Source organism: Myotis yumanensis, unplaced genomic scaffold (genome assembly GCF_028538775.1).
Source record: "Myotis yumanensis isolate MYYU_CA2020_CCGP unplaced genomic scaffold, mMyoYum1.0.hap1 SCAF_22, whole genome shotgun sequence".
NCBI lineage: Eukaryota > Metazoa > Chordata > Mammalia > Chiroptera > Vespertilionidae > Myotis > Myotis yumanensis.
This window is the reverse complement of record NW_027223773.1, coordinates 9,484,570-9,500,384: the sequence shown is the minus strand read 5'-3', so window position 1 is coordinate 9,500,384 and position 15,815 is coordinate 9,484,570. Positions and strand designations below refer to the sequence as shown.

Here is a 15,815-nt window from a genome sequence, read left to right as displayed (position 1 = left end):
CTGATGAAACAAGGAAAATTAAGAAACCCCTCTGGGTTTAGTTTTATTAGTTATTTCTCAGGGTTTATTTTTTAAAAAGAAATTTTCAACATTATTGAGGGTTATTGAGGGGTTTTATTTTTTTTCTTTAATTTTTTTCTAAAATAATTAACATTTTTAGATTCTTATCACATATTTTTATTCATACCCAGAAGATAGGCCAAAAGTACTAGTAAGTTTGAAGAATTTATATTCGCTATTTCTCAAGCTCCCCCCTCCTCCTTTAGGGGTTTCCATGCATGAAATAGCACTCACATGAAGTCCCCTGGTGAAGCTTTCCCGGGAGCAGAGGCACCGATAGGGCTGGCTCGTCGTGTCACAGCTGTCGGCGTGACCGTGACACTGACACCTGCGAACAGGAGCATCCATCAGACAGCTCCCAAGAAACAGCAGCTCAACTGCTAATACGTCTAAGGACCTGGGTATATACCCACTGTGTGAATTCAACAAGGAGGTGAGAGTGTCAACACAAAAAACAGCCTCTCTTTAGTCATGTGGATATTCATGGAAACTTTTATTTTTAAAAAATATATTTTCATTAATTTTTAGAGAAAGAGGAGTGGGGAGAGAGAGAAAGGGAGGGAGGGAGGGAGGGAAGGAGGGAAGGGAGGGAGGGAGGGAGACAGAGAAAGAGAGAGAGACACACACATCAATGTGAGAGCAGAAGGTTGCCTCCTACATGCCCACTACTGGGAAGAGGGGTGGAGCATGTGCCCTGACCAGGATTGGAAAGAGTAGCCTTTTGGTACACTGGACATTGTTCACTGGACAACTGGGCCACACCGGCCAGGGCTCATGGAAAGTTTTAAATTAATCATGAAGTATTGAAGAAAGCTTCATGAATATCCAAACCACAGTGATGGTGAAGGTAATTTTCAAGCCTACTTGGGTTGTGTACACCTATAAACACCATGTGGCAAACTTGCCCAGAGAGAAGACATTTAATAAAACTATTCAAAACTTATAGTTAAGACTAGCAGGTTTAGAATAAACTGCAGGTGGAAGTTAACAAACTTTATTTTTGTTTATCTTTTAAAAAATTGATTATTTAATAGTATTTTTTAAAAATCATGCTATTACTTAACAAATAAAGCTTATAGACTGGTATTCTGCGTTGGTTTGAAAGATGTACTTTCTTTACAGGGTACAATGTCCTTTTAGCATAACCCAATTCTGAATGTAGTGTATATGTTTACCATTTCCAGACTAGAGAGTACGCTGCCGGGGAGCTCTTCATCCATTTATTTAAACATTGTGAGTCTACTTTTCAACTATGGTCAGACAGTTATAAATTACTTAAGGCATGTTAGATTATTCCTTTAAAGGAAAACAAATAGTCTTCATAAAGTTATGAATTGTGAACCTGGGGAGACCAAGCCCAGTACTTACAATCTAACTGGTAGCACCATTATAACTCAAAATCAAACTCCTTCTGTTTCATTTCTAGAACACTTGAAAATTACAATCCAGAACACACCAATCAAAATATTTGACAATTTTTTTTTAGTCAGATCCAGGTTATCATAACTTCTAAACCCAATATTTTGAAAATTGATTCTATAGAAATGTGATCTTTTAGACAGAAAAGACTCACCTACAAACCTCGCCCAAAAATCTTATCGAGTAGGAACGCATTTTAATACCTGAAGCTTGGAATCTGGCTTGCTCTAAAATCTTAGCATAGTTTTAAATAAGTCTGACAAGAATCTGGAAAGCAAAATTCATAGTGAAAAGCACACTGCTGTGAAACCCTACCTGCCAGTGATGGTGACTTCACCGACCGAGTAGTATCTGTGTCCGAGGCTGGCGGGAGGCTCAGTTGTATAGTACTGCCCATGAAAATGAAGTCTCACTTGGGTGGCTTTTACAAACTCTTGAAGAGACTGGGTGTTATAGAAGTCATTGTATCCAGGACGGTGATTTGGTCCAGGTGCTAGGAGACTAAATGTGACATTGCCACGGGAATATGGAGTAAGACTGTTGAGGAAAGATATTTGCAATCATGAGAAGTTATTCATATTTTTGACAAAACAAATCAGAACACCATATTCCGTAACAGCTCAAATTCTTCACTCTGGGAAAAACAGTCCACAGATTTCATGTGCATATAGGATCATCATAGAAAAACATAGTAAAACATTTCCTTGAGGACATCATAAAAATTCTATTGATACAGATAACTTGCTAAGCAATCTGAAAGTCAGATTATAAAGCACAGATGAGACTAGAAGCAAGAGATACTCTAACATCTTTACAAGTAAATTTAAACATAATTTAAAATCCAATGTAGGAAGGAATCCTAGACCAATTTGCCTCAAGAGATGGTGGTAAGGGAAAGACTCTACTAGCCTAGTGACTTAAGTTTACCTGTAGGCTATTACTATCCCATAGTCTATGAGAATTAACTCCTAAATGCCTTCACAGACAATGGTTTCAAAAATATTCATACTCTGAAAGCTGAAGACAGTTGACCGAATCTGAATTTTCCAAATTTCCATTGTTTTTCATTCCGAAAACACTGCAATTTCTAGCAAAATACTGCCAATCTTCCCAATCTAGGCTGTCTTCCTTCTTCCTCTGAATCCTTATTGCTGTTGGTTGTGGGCTTAAGAACTGAACGATGATATAAAACACCTGGAAGTGAGTAAGTTAATTATTACCATTGTTGTTTTAAGTTTTAAGCCATCAGTATAAATCAAACCATGGAACTGGTGCATTCAAATATCATGTTTACTTCCTCATAATAACTATAAGCACTCATAGACATTCAGAAATGCCACAGTCCTGTAGTAAAAGCAACACAACCTCTCATTACATAGCTGTGCATCTTCTCAAGGATTTTACAAATGTAAGTGGAAATCAATATGAAGTTTGCTATAAAGACATGAAAAAATATTACTTCCATGAAATAATTGATATATGTTCTTCTTAAGTAGTTATTAAAAATAAGCACCTGTTTTTATTAATTTGGTTATTTAACAAAATGAATGTTTCACTATTTCATATGATTTTTTATAACAATCTCTAAAAATTCATGCCCTGTATATCTTCTTTTAGGTATTTTCACTTCATAAATTATATTTCTTTACTGAGGTAATGTTCAATTGCCTAATTCAGGTTTTACCTTGTGGTACGCTGAATTCTACCCCTAAATAGATGTTCAAATTCTAACTCCTGGTGGCTGTGAATGTGACCTTATTTGAAAACAGGGCCTCTGAAGATGTAATTAAGTTAGGAGTCTCAATAGGAGATCCTTCTGGATGAAGGGTTGTCCTCAAAAGAGAAAGAGGAGGGAGAACTGACAGCAACAAGAGGACGACCCTGGAACCTGGTGGCAGAGCCTGGAGTGACGCTGACATAAACCAAGTGACACCAGGAGCCGCCAGGAGCTGGGAGAGGCGGGAAGGATCCGCCCTTACCCAGAGGGCTGATTTCATCCTTCTGATCTTCAGAGCTCTGAGAGAATAAATGTCCGTTGCGTCAAGCCATTAAATTAGTGGTCATTTATTGCAATGCCCACAGGCAATGAATACACACCAAATTGCTTCAAGTTACCTGATACTGTCCATTTTCCAAATCTACTGAAATAGTCACTCCTTCATTAAGCTGGGTGATGTTTGTAAACACACGTGAGACCCAGGAAGTCCCAACGTCGTCATCGTTGACAAAAGAGAGAGGGTGGGCCTCGGGATGCAGCCGGGACACCCTGTCCCTGGTCGTGTCCTCCGCATCGTTGGGAATGCAGAACCGCTGGCGCAGGGGATGGACCCGCGGGTGGCTGCCTGGGCAGCGGCAGTGGGGCTGGACGTGCAGTGTGGGCAGAGTTCCAGCAGAGATGGCCTCAATCTCTCTGTGAGGTCAAGAGGCAGATGGTGAGGACAAATAACTCAACAGCCATAGATGGTCTAAGGCAGTGGTCGCCAACCGGTGGTCTGTGGACCCCTGGTGGTCCGCGAGGGCCGAAAGGTTGGTGACCACTGTTCTAAGGGATGTTACAAACGAATACCACTATGTTGATGTTTTCATTAGTATCTATTTAGTTTTCTTTTTTTTTTTTACACAGAACATAAAAACAAATTAATTCCTGGCCCCATAAACATACTCATTCCCATAAAATGAAACAAGCTAATTTTATTTAAAAAACATTACATTCTTAAGGACTAATATTTTCTATCATGAAGTATGCACAATCCCTTGTCTGATTAGCAAGATATGTTTTAAAATAGCATAATATTTCATGGTGCCTATTTGCAAGATGTTTCTTTGAATCGCATATTTTACAGTGCCTATTTGTAATAAAAAGAAAGGTAATATTCACTTAGGTTGTTAAACTGACCACTGAGTGACCATTGATATATTGAAAGTAATGAGTTATAGATGCGTCTCCAGCTCATCCGCGGGAAGTAAGAAAACAGCATCACTTCATCTGCTGCTGTTTCAGGGGAAGGGCCTCCGGCCAAGACCATTTGTCAACGGCTTCCTGTGACTCATCGGTACCAACCCTGGCACCTAAAACGCTTCGATGGCTCCAGTTCACATGGCAGCTGCCAAGAGCCCAAGAAGAAAGCCAATTCCAGGCAGACAGACTTAACTTTTCCATTAAGGGCAGAATACCTGTTCTAGAACGGAATTCGTCACTGTGTGTGTGGGCATTCTTCCACATGACACCGTTCCTACATTTGAGGTAGGCCAATGCCAGGAACCAGGTCTAAGGAGAGACAGACTCCTTCTCTCAACCGTAGTGGGGGAGTGGCGGAGGCAGGCAGCTACTCCACTCACTAGATCGCATGAAGTCACTTCGTTCCATCTCATTGACATCTTCCAGCTGATATCAGGTTTTAAGTGAGATCAGAAGTGACTATTCAATGACATCTTTGCCCCCAGGACAAACTTTATTCCTGCCAAGTTACTACAAGACTGCTCTTCAGAAATGTATTTTTTATTTTATTTTTCCATCACCATTTATCCCCTCTATGCCCTCCTCCACCCTAACATTAATCTTCGTGCTACGCTTACGTAAGTGAATTCAGCATGTATGTTTATACTAGAGGCCCGGTGCATGGATTCGTGCACCGATGGGGTCCCTCGTCTGGTATGTGCCCCCTCGCAATCTAGGACCCCTTGGGGGATGTTGGAGAGCTGGTTTTGGCCCCATCCCCATAGGCCAGGCTGAGGGACTCCACCAGTGCATGAATCCTGTGCCTGTGCATTGAGTGTCTGACCCCTGGTGGTCATTGAGCATTACAGCTACCGGCCAGTTGGCTGGTCACTTAGGCTTTTATATATATAGATAGATTTCTAGAGCTTTACCATACCATGTCTGCTTACCTGTTTGTAAGTGCCACTTGGTATAATCGAAAATCTTGCATTCTTCCAACAAACTGCTCTAAACCTACAAAATGCAATCATGTACATAGTATGAGAAGTCTGATGTTACCAAGCAGTGGCTGACAAATATTCAAGTGACATTCCTTTAAAGCAAAACAACTTTTAATCATGTACATATCACAGTCTTTTCAAACACTTAAGAGATCAATATGTACATTGTGCTAATTCCACGTGAATAACATTAACATTCATAGTTATCTCCATAGGCATTATAAGGCTCAGGCAAAGTGAATACTTGGGCCAATCTATCTCCTGGCCCAACCTGTGTCCTCTCTCCAGAAGTCCCCTCCCCAAGTCAAACTTCCCTCCAGTTTATAAACCTGTAAATCGATCAGCTCATCAGCCCTAAATCTGATTGTCATCTGCTCCCAAGTGCAATTTTCAGAGCATCTGCAGTGGCAAGGAGACTGCCCACTTTCTCACCCCACCCGAGTGATCTCCAAGCTCCAGAGCATCAGCTCGGGTCCCTTCCCAACGCAGATTAACACCTGGTCTAGGAAACCCCCAATGAATGAGGATAAACTAGAAACCTCCTACTCGTGAGTTTGAATTATTCACATGTCAATGGCATCCTATCATAGTCTCAAAATGCCAGCACCTTGTAACAGTTCTTCTAAGACACCAGGTTCCAAGTCCAAGCTGCATTCAATTAGGTAACCTTCCAAGATGCAGGTAGATATCAACCTTAAACCACATAACATTTCATTAATTCATTTAGCAAATATTTATTTAAGATTTACCAACAGGTAAGTCCAAGAAACTGGGAAGAGAAAGTAAAACAACTACCACCTCTATGGTTTTCGTCATGTTGTTAATAATGAGAAAAACTTAAAAATGGCAAAATTCTAGCTAGAGTTTGAATCATGAGGACACAAGGTGGGATGGGATGTAATGAGTAATGCCAAATCAATAATTAAGTGGGGTTTTTCAAGCATTAAATTTAGACCAACGACCAATTCACCAAACGAGCACTTCCTCAAATGTGTTGGTTTCTTAATTATTCCCTTTTTTCATTTGTCTTAATAATAGAGAACGTGGGAGCGCTCAGTGCTGCAGCTCCTTGTGGTGCCTGGGAGGAAAGTGGGGCAGAGCGAGGGCATCCTGATGAATAAGAGATGCAGAGTAAGCCTAGCTCACCAGATGGTCTGAGGCTGCTCTCGGGAGAGCTGGAAGAAAACGCTCTCCAAATGAACTGACACGTGTTGCTTGATATGGTCTAAGGCAGGGGTGGGCAAACTTTATGACTGGAGGGCCACAATGGGTTCTTAAAATGGACCGGAGGGCCGGAACAAAAGCATGGATGGAGTGTTTGTGTGAACTAATATAAATTCAAAGTAAACATCATTACATAAAAGGGTACAGTCTTTTATTCATTTCAAATGGGCCGGATCCTGCCCGCGGGCCGTAGTTTGCCCACGGCTGGTCTAAGGTGTTCTATTTGTGTATTTAAAAACCTGCCTGACCAAGTAAGATTTTCCCGTTGGTATTATATGCATGTATTTCATATACATTGTTATGTATGCATTATCATTACGTTATGCATGTATGCATGCACTATGATTTATGTATGTATTAGTATACATATGTGCGTACCTTATATATAGACACAGTATATGTCTACATATTCCATGAATATGTATACAAGGCTCTGTGGAAAGATAAGGCCAGCAGTAACAGGGACTGTCACTGGCAAAATATTTTTCTACAAAGTTATGCCAGGTAGTGATGAGACTTGAAAAAAAAGTCTGTAGCAGCCAACACACTTGTGAAGACCCGGTGCAGACATGGGGAAACATGGAAGCCTGGCCCGTGGTCCCCTCCAGGCCCTCCGTGGAGATCCCGGTGTTTGTCCGCATCTGCCCCGAAGCACAGACAGCCGGCCTGGCCTGCACAGCGGCACCTCTAATGCAGCTCGCAGCCACGCTGACCTCCCCTGAATGAAACCGTCTTGGGCATGGACAAGAGTATGGAAGACAGTGACTTCACTTTTTTTATTTAAAGGAAAGGAGCGAGCGGGAGAAAGAAAATGACTTATAGTAAGTCCAGGGGAACGTTCTGCACCCACCTCCTTTCTGATTAGAGAGGTGGCGTAGGCCTGGCTCATTAGGCAGAAGTAATGAGCCAGCTATGTGCCATCTCTAATTAGAGAAAAGATACAGTAGGTATAACTGTACCTATAAATTGATGGAATAAAGAGAAAATTTATTTTTAAATGTTCTTTTCTCCTTCAGTTCTGTGATGCCTGGAACTTAAGGAGAAAGCCGTAGTAAGAACTAAGTAACATTTGAAATAAACCCTTTTCCAATGATGTATTTTCTAATCAGAAGTTAAATTTACTTTCACACAGTTTGGAAGTGACTAGCACACTGGCTCCGCACCACCCTTTTGAAGCATGGCTCCCACAGTTAGGACACTGAAGTATGAGCAACTCATTTCAACCCCGGCATGCATCGCAGACAAATGTATGGGGCTATTGAATACTTTGAGCAATACTTGAGCAATAAAACACATTCAGAAGTACTAATGGGGATTAAATATTGAAACAAGGCTCCTAAGATTTAATGTGTTATTAAGAAATTCTGAATGCAGAGTACTTTATAAAATTCTTCAATATACTAATTACTGATACAGATGAAAAATTCATCAAACTGACTCCTTCATATTTATGCGTTATGTTGCATCCATGTTTACGTCTTTCTTAAAATTTTTAAATATTTTTACATGTCTATAATGCAAATATATCAGGCTACCTAAAAACTGGAAAAAAGACATGCAGAGCATAACATTCTTAACATTTATGAGCTTTTACAAGTAAGAAATTCCAGAGTATGAATACAAACACACAACAAATCAAATGCAAACGAGAAAGACACGTGGAAAGCTACTCAAACTTACTAATGGCCAAATAATTTAAAGAGGCATCCGGCCATATTTTTCAATGAGAGAAATGGCAAAGGTAAAAAAACGAATAATTTGTAAGGTCAGCTAGTGTTTAAGGAAGAAAGTACTTGCCCATATTTTAAAATATGGGCAACAGGAAGTAGCCTGTTGTTATGCATTAGGGCAATCTGTCTAATATGCATTAAAATATAAAATGACCATATACTTCAACCTAACTTCTATGGACTTACGTTAGCAAAACAAATGTAATAATATTAACAATAGCATTAAATCACAATATGGTTTAGTACATACAAGGCCCAGTTATAGTTGTTCATTTATTCAATAAATATTGAACAACTACTCTATGCCAAATGCTCGAAAAATAGTCATGCTTTTCATGATATACCTCATGTGATCCTCAAATGAAACTGTGCTATCATTATCATCGTCATCATCATTTTAAATTTGGAATAACTACATCATTTTAAATTTGAGACATTAGAAAGGTGACCCAGGTCACGTGGCTAGTAAGTGGGAAGATGGGATTTGAACTCAGGTACAATGACACCAAAAGTATAAAGTCTTAAGGAACTCCACTATCAGACAACTGCTCAAATGTGTGTGCATATATATGTGTACATATCATTGTGAGTGTATGTGCATATGAGATCAATAGATATAAATACAGATAGTGTTTTCTATCAAATAACTGCCAATATCAAAATATTAAAAATAACATGCTCATTAGTAGAAACAAGTATAAAATGTTTTTGTTATAGCTATACAATCATACACACTGCAGTTATTTTAAACTAGAGGCCCGGTGCATGAAACTCACGCGGGGGTGGGGGGTGGGGTGTCCCTCAGCCCAGCCTGCACCCTCTCCAATCTGGGACATCCCTCTCACAATCCAGGATTGCTGGCTCCCAACCGCTAGCCTGCCTGCCTGCCTGATCACCCCTTAACCACTCCCCCGCCAGCCTGATCGATGCCTAACTGCCCCCCTAGCGGCCAATTACCCCTAGCTGCCCTCCCCTGCTGGCCTGGTCACCCCGAACTGACCTTCACTGCTGGCTTGGTCACCCCCAACTGCCCTCCCCTGCCAGCCCGAGTGCCCCTAACTGCCCTCCCTTGCCAGCCTGGTCGCCTCCAACTACCCTCCCCTGCAGGCCTGGTTCCTCCCCAACTACCCTCCCCTGCAGGCCTGGTTTCCCCCCCCCAACTGCCCTCCCCTGCAGGCCTGGTTCCACCCAACTGCCCTCCCCTGCAAGCCTGTCCCCCCAACTGCCCTCCCCTGCAGGCCTGGTCCCTCCCAACTGCCCTCCCCTGCCAGTCATCTTGTGTCCACATGGGGGTGGCCATCTTTGACCACATGAGGGCGGTCATCTTGTGTGTTGGAGTGATGGTCAATTTGCATATTACCTCTTTATTATATAGGATGAGAAGGCATGTGAACATGAAAAGTTGTCTATAATATATAGAGGGGAAGTATTTATTTTTAGAGGGCTCAAAGAAAGCCTTTGTATCATTTCATTTTGGAAAAATTATATTTACAACCATATTTCTAGGTATATGTATTGAAATTTTTAAGTATTATTTTTGACACAGTAACAATACAATCAAATAAATAATTTTCTGAAGGCAGAATCTTACCATTTAAACTCTGTCCTATCTGCGTAGCACCAGAGGCAAAATCTATAATAGAACCACTTAGAGTTTGCACATCAAAAGCTGTGCTGTCCTCCTCCAAACCATTGATGAAGAAACTGATTTTTGTCTGATGCACCTGCAAGAAAGTATCACCATCATTAGTTCAATGGCGTATCCTTTAATTTTGTGATAACTACATTTCAGTAGTCTTTCTCAAGTTAATTTTCTATTTCTCAATTTTCTTCAGTTGGTAGGACAAAAATTTATTTGAATGGCTCAATGATGTATGTCTACATATTGTGGTTTTGGACTGTGATGGTACCTACCAGTGTATTCACAGGCTCACACAATTGTCTGTCCCATATATTTAACAGCTCTGACGGCCATGCTTTCATAAATTTTTGAAGATATGTGGTTTCTTTAATTACTAGGTTAAATGTGGCATAGCCATATTTGAAAATAAACAAAAATGAATACAAAAGTGAGAAATAGTCACAACCAGACATTCTAAAAATAGATATATGACATAGATATGATTCAATTTAAGTTGCTAATGCAAAATGCTTCATATAAACATTTACTTTCTCAGGTGTTAATAATTCTCAGCTGTACTCTCCCAATATAGAATAAAAATAAATTTGCCAATCTTTTTTTAGGCTAATTATTTTAGCAACCTAATAACTCTCTACACAGGCATGAGCAAACTTCCTCTGTAAACAGCCAGAAAGTAATTTTCTTTTATTTGCAAGCAAATGATTTTGTGGCTCAAACAATCCAGGTCACAACTGTTCAGTTCTGTGGTTGTAATAAGAATCCAGCCATAGACCACACGTCAATGACTGAGCACAGTGTCTCCCAGTAAAACTTTATAAAAACAGGTGGCCAGCAGGTTTGTTCCAGGGATTCTAGCCTGGTGATCCCTTGATTCACACCACTCAACCTTAAGAAATTTTTGTTTTAAAGTGATCCCTGAGGAGCAATGCAGTTTCATACAGATTACTTCACAGATGATATCTCTAGAAAATCCTCAATGATTGCATCCTTCCAAATAAACTGATAGGCTGTTTTGACCTCAACTTTAGTCTCTACAAATAGTCCTGTTTAAGTGCTTTTAAGTTAAATGTAAAAGGAATCACTGACACTCTAATTAGCCCAGGAGCTGACTTGGCAAACAAAAGCTGGTGAGGTGGATGGGGTCGGGAAAGAGAAAGAGAAATGTAATGGCTTGCAGTTGAAATGTTTAGAGGCTAACATTTTAATAAAAAAAATATCAAATCATAGCATTCAAATGCTATTCTATTAAAATGGCCCCACAAAACTGATGAAAACAAGTAATTCTCCAGCATCTTTAAATCACGTGACTGCCTTAAGAACCCTTTGAACAAACCTCTTTCTTCAAAACAAAACAAACAAAAAATCTGAACGTTAACAAAATAATTACTTGGTAATATTAATTTATAGAAAGTTTTCTCCTCTGGCTTTTCTCCATTCTATCAACCTCTTTCGTTTATACCAGTTTCTTTCTTAAACCCCCTTCCCCCATGTTGCCTTTACTTCATTGTAACACAAGCTTTAACATAAAGACCTAGACACACTCACACGCCAGCTCCTGTGGGTCTGGATGTATACCTCTCCGCTGAGGGAGAAGGACTGTCTTTTTATTTATTTAATTTTTTTGCATCCCATTTTTTACAGCCTGTTACTGTCATTTGGTGTTTGACTGTTATCATTATAAAAGATACCGGCTTTTCTACTTTGTTATTTGTAGCATTATCTCATGTTTTACAACATCTTTGAGCAACACGCGGGGCACATGAAATATCACTCGTGGAAAGTTCTCGATGGTATTAATGCATAAAAAAGAATGTGGTTCCCTCTCCACTGTCTCTGCCCAGCCAAAAGCTGATGAACAGCCAATTTTCCTTTATCACATTAGCACAGCCATGAGGGAAACCCATTTGTTCTAGTCAGCTACACTAAAGATACTATTACCAATCTAACATATACATGTTTTATATCAGCAGTATTCTCAGAGCATGAGCGCGCCGGCCATATATTAACACTAGCATGACAGTTTATTTAAGAAAAGAAAATTGTCTCTGTAGAGGGACAGAAGTTAGAAATGTATGGCGAAAGCTCAGTGTCACTGGTCTAATAAAGGCAATAATTCTCCGGCTTGCTTTATGGCAGGTAACACTCCTGTGACGGTTCTGTCATATCATTCAAATAGAAATGTTGTCTTTTACAAGTTTAAGTGCACCTTTATTTGGAGGCAGATAGAAAGCATGCTTTTGATTTTCTGTGTTCACTGTATTATATCTGCAGTCAAGAGTTCAGGACCTTCTTCTTCCTTTTTTTTTTCTTTTCTTTTTTATCAACTCATCACATATTTGCTTAGTGGAAGGATTCGGTGTCACATGCAGTGAATTCCAGGAGGAGGTTTTCACTTCCCTGGTGCTTAAGAAATGATTAAGGATGATCCCAAGACACTCTGGGCCGCCGTTCCTTCCCCTACCGAGTGCCTTGCTGTAAGTAGGATGACCTCTTCTTTGGTGCTCCGTGCCGTGTGTTACAGGCCAAGATTCTCTGAACGACTTTGCAATTCTGGTTCGGGGACCCATCCCAGGAGAACCGAGAAGGCGAAGGTGGCTTTTTGCAATAGCTCATTCCGATGACCCCCTTGCCAGTTATTTAGGGGAATAGAAATCTATGCCATAGAATCCCTGATTTGTGAACAGGAAGCCCTTTGCGAAAGCCCTTTCCCACCTATCTCATTCTCTGCCCCTGTGAGAATTAGGGGAGTTCACCCACGATCCTTGGTGTGGCCGGAAGGAATAAAGTGGTAGAATCAGTAGCAGCTGCAGAAAAGCCTTAGACCTTTCATAAGAAATCCAAAATCACGCTGGAAATAAAGATATAGGGGAGCAGGTCATTCTCACTCCTTCATTCTCTCGGGGTTTCACAGTTTAGTTTAACCTTGTCGGTCCAGTTTGTATCCCTGTGATAGAACATACACATTCACTTGAGCACAAGAGTGTATTAGATTTTTTAAAGTACAATTCCTGGCCATTCTTATGTGAGTGTAATTCACAATTCCAGAAAGTCATACAGTAGATATCTGAGAAACTACCAAGGGGAAAAAATGCAACCAAGTCCACCTGTACAACAGTCACTGTGCACATCATCGGTGCCACCACAAGGTCAAATCTCTGTTGCTTTTCTACGCCTGCTGGTCTCCAGCACCAAGAGGAACTGCTGATGGACAGGGAAAACCCTGGCAGAGTACGTGCTCTGATTTCCTCGCCAGGGAAATCATTTATAGTTTTCCTCTCACCTGTATCCTCCCAACTTACATTTAATTCAATGAGGCCACCCCGTACCCACATTGGCCCTATGAGTTAGGCCAAGAGAATGAAATCATGATCCTTTCTCTCAAGGAGCCCGTTTGTATCAAACAGCAGAGTAAGGCTTCTCAGACTGCCCCTCTGCAGTGCTGTTACCCCAAAATGAGGACCTGGAGGTCCCATCGCTCCAGTATTCTGCTTCTGCAGGTTTGGGGAACCCTTTCATCTTTGAACAGCTCTTACTGTGCTAGATGAACGGAAAGATGCCACCTTGTAACTTCAACGCATAAGCCCTGGCTCTAACCACTTGGATCTCACCCAACAATCCATATGCCTTTTCCATGACAGTCTGTGCAGGTGCAAAGAAAGATGTCCTTCTCCCGTGTCTTCAGGACATATGTGTTTAGTTTCTGCAATGTTATCAATATGGCATGGTTTGGGGTCTCTCTCCTCTTAAAATGTGGCTCCAGAAATACTCAAATCTCTACGTGTGGTCTGACTTGCCAAATTAAAACAGGATTATCGCCTTAATCTAATCCAAAATGGCCTGCGAGATTTTTGGCAATGACATCACACAGCCCAAAGGGATACATTAGGTAGAGCTGACGATTGGCTAAAATACTGTCTTTTTCCCTCACTTCACTGCTGAGGCACGGCGGCCCCGCCCTGTCCCCTGTCTGTCAGCAGCTAGTTTTCTGGAGACAAGGACAGGGCTTTATATTTACCCACGTTATAGTTCACCCTGTTCCATCCAGCCCATCGCGCTGGGCTGTCAAAATCTTTTTGAACGCTCTGTCTGTCATCTGAGTATTTACCATCCACCCTGATCTGTGTCATTTGCAAATTTGATGAGCGTGCCCTACGTGCCGGGCAGATGCTCGATAACTACGAACTGATTGATTGACTAATTGATACTCCAAAAATAAAACCACCAACACAATCTTCGCTAGGTCACAATTCTGAGCAATAAAAGGGCACCATTTTTGAAGAGATGAAATATGTCACATGGGGACTCTTTGCCTTTGCAGAGTGACCTTGCTCCTCACTAACATGAGTCTTCCTCTAATTATTAAATTATAAATAAATCCTCCATTCTATTCCATTTCCACTATTAAGTCATATATATATATGTGTGTGTGTGTGTGTGTGTGTGTGTGTATGTGTGTATATATATGTGTGTGTGTGTGTGTGTGTGTGTATATATATATATATATATATATGTATATATATATGGCTTAATAGAAGAGGTGGTGGCAGTGAGTGGGATATACACACACACACACACACACACACACACACACAAATAATATAAAAAACACAGTTGATGCAATTAATCCTGGAAGGTTGCTTTGGCAGAAATTAATCACAGGGGCTGCCCACAAATATCTGAGATGTGCACATGTCCTCATTACTACGTTGAATCACTGAACAACTGCTTTTAGCTTCTTTCTCTTTGACTGTAGGAAAGATGCATAGGAAATTGTCTTCATACACAGACATGGTCCTCAAATAAGTATCTTACTTGTTTTTGTTTCTATTTTTCATTTCCCATGAGCCCCTATCTCCCAGGACTCCTGTCCACGCACCCCGCCCCCCCCCCCTCCCCACACACACACACACTTCTGATTTTTCCTCTCTGAGCAACTCAGACAAGCCGGACCCGGGCAGTGATCTATGCCTAAGTGCGTTACATTTTCCGAGTGCCTATGATGCTCTGGGTTTGCCGTTCTCCCTAGGTATCTATTCAAGCTCTCCATATATGACAACTTCCTACCAGCAAGCCTCCAATGTAATCAATCTCTAAAAATTCAATAGAGGGATGCAAGTAGTTTTCTTTGTCCTGACTTGGAGGGATATGAAACTCTCATGACCGCTTCTTCCCAAACTATTAAATTCCTCTCTTCCTCTCTCTACTTCAAAAAAGAAAGGCTATTACTTTACACATACAGATGATGGAAAACCTGGCAATGGTCTGATTTACTGTCCATTTCCTAGGTGATAGGGAGAGACCCGAATCACTTTCTGTAGATACTGCAAATCCAGAGGAGAGGTCCTACTCTCAAAATAGATCCAAAATCCACTCCCTGCTCACCACCTCGCCAGCTACAACCCTGGCCGGCACCACCACCACCTGCTCCCCTAGATTTTTGCACTGGCCTAACTAGCCTCCCAGATACTCTCTGTGAGCCCCAGACAGCAGCCCGAGGGTTCTTTGCTAAAACAAAATGAGAGCATGTCAGTCCTTTGCAAAGAGACCTCCAATGAGTTCTCATCCAGAGTAAAAAAAAAAAATGTTCTACGAGCCCTCCCCAGTCCATCTCCTGTTACCTCCGGCTTATTTCCTAGTAGTATGGCCTATGCTCTCTGTTCTGGCTACACTTCCACCTTCAGATATTCCAGGCACTTATTTCCCTCAAATCTTTGTATTTTCTAGTTCCACTCATTGACATTGTTTCTACAGACACTTGCTGGCTTATCCCTTCACCTCCTCCAGATATTTTCTCAAATGTC

At 41.0% G+C, this 15,815-nt stretch overlaps 1 protein-coding gene across 1 annotated transcript in view; it reads right to left on the bottom strand.

Annotated features, from left to right (window-relative positions):
• The window catches only part of USH2A (usherin), a 398,687-nt gene that overhangs the window by 363,594 nt on the left and 19,278 nt on the right, over window positions 1-15,815 (bottom strand). The window contains 6 exon segments of the mRNA XM_070401429.1: window positions 295-388; window positions 1,795-2,016; window positions 2,489-2,673; window positions 3,595-3,889; window positions 5,368-5,431; window positions 9,964-10,096. Coding sequence (XP_070257530.1) covers window positions 295-388; window positions 1,795-2,016; window positions 2,489-2,673; window positions 3,595-3,889; window positions 5,368-5,431; window positions 9,964-10,096 — 993 coding nt within the window.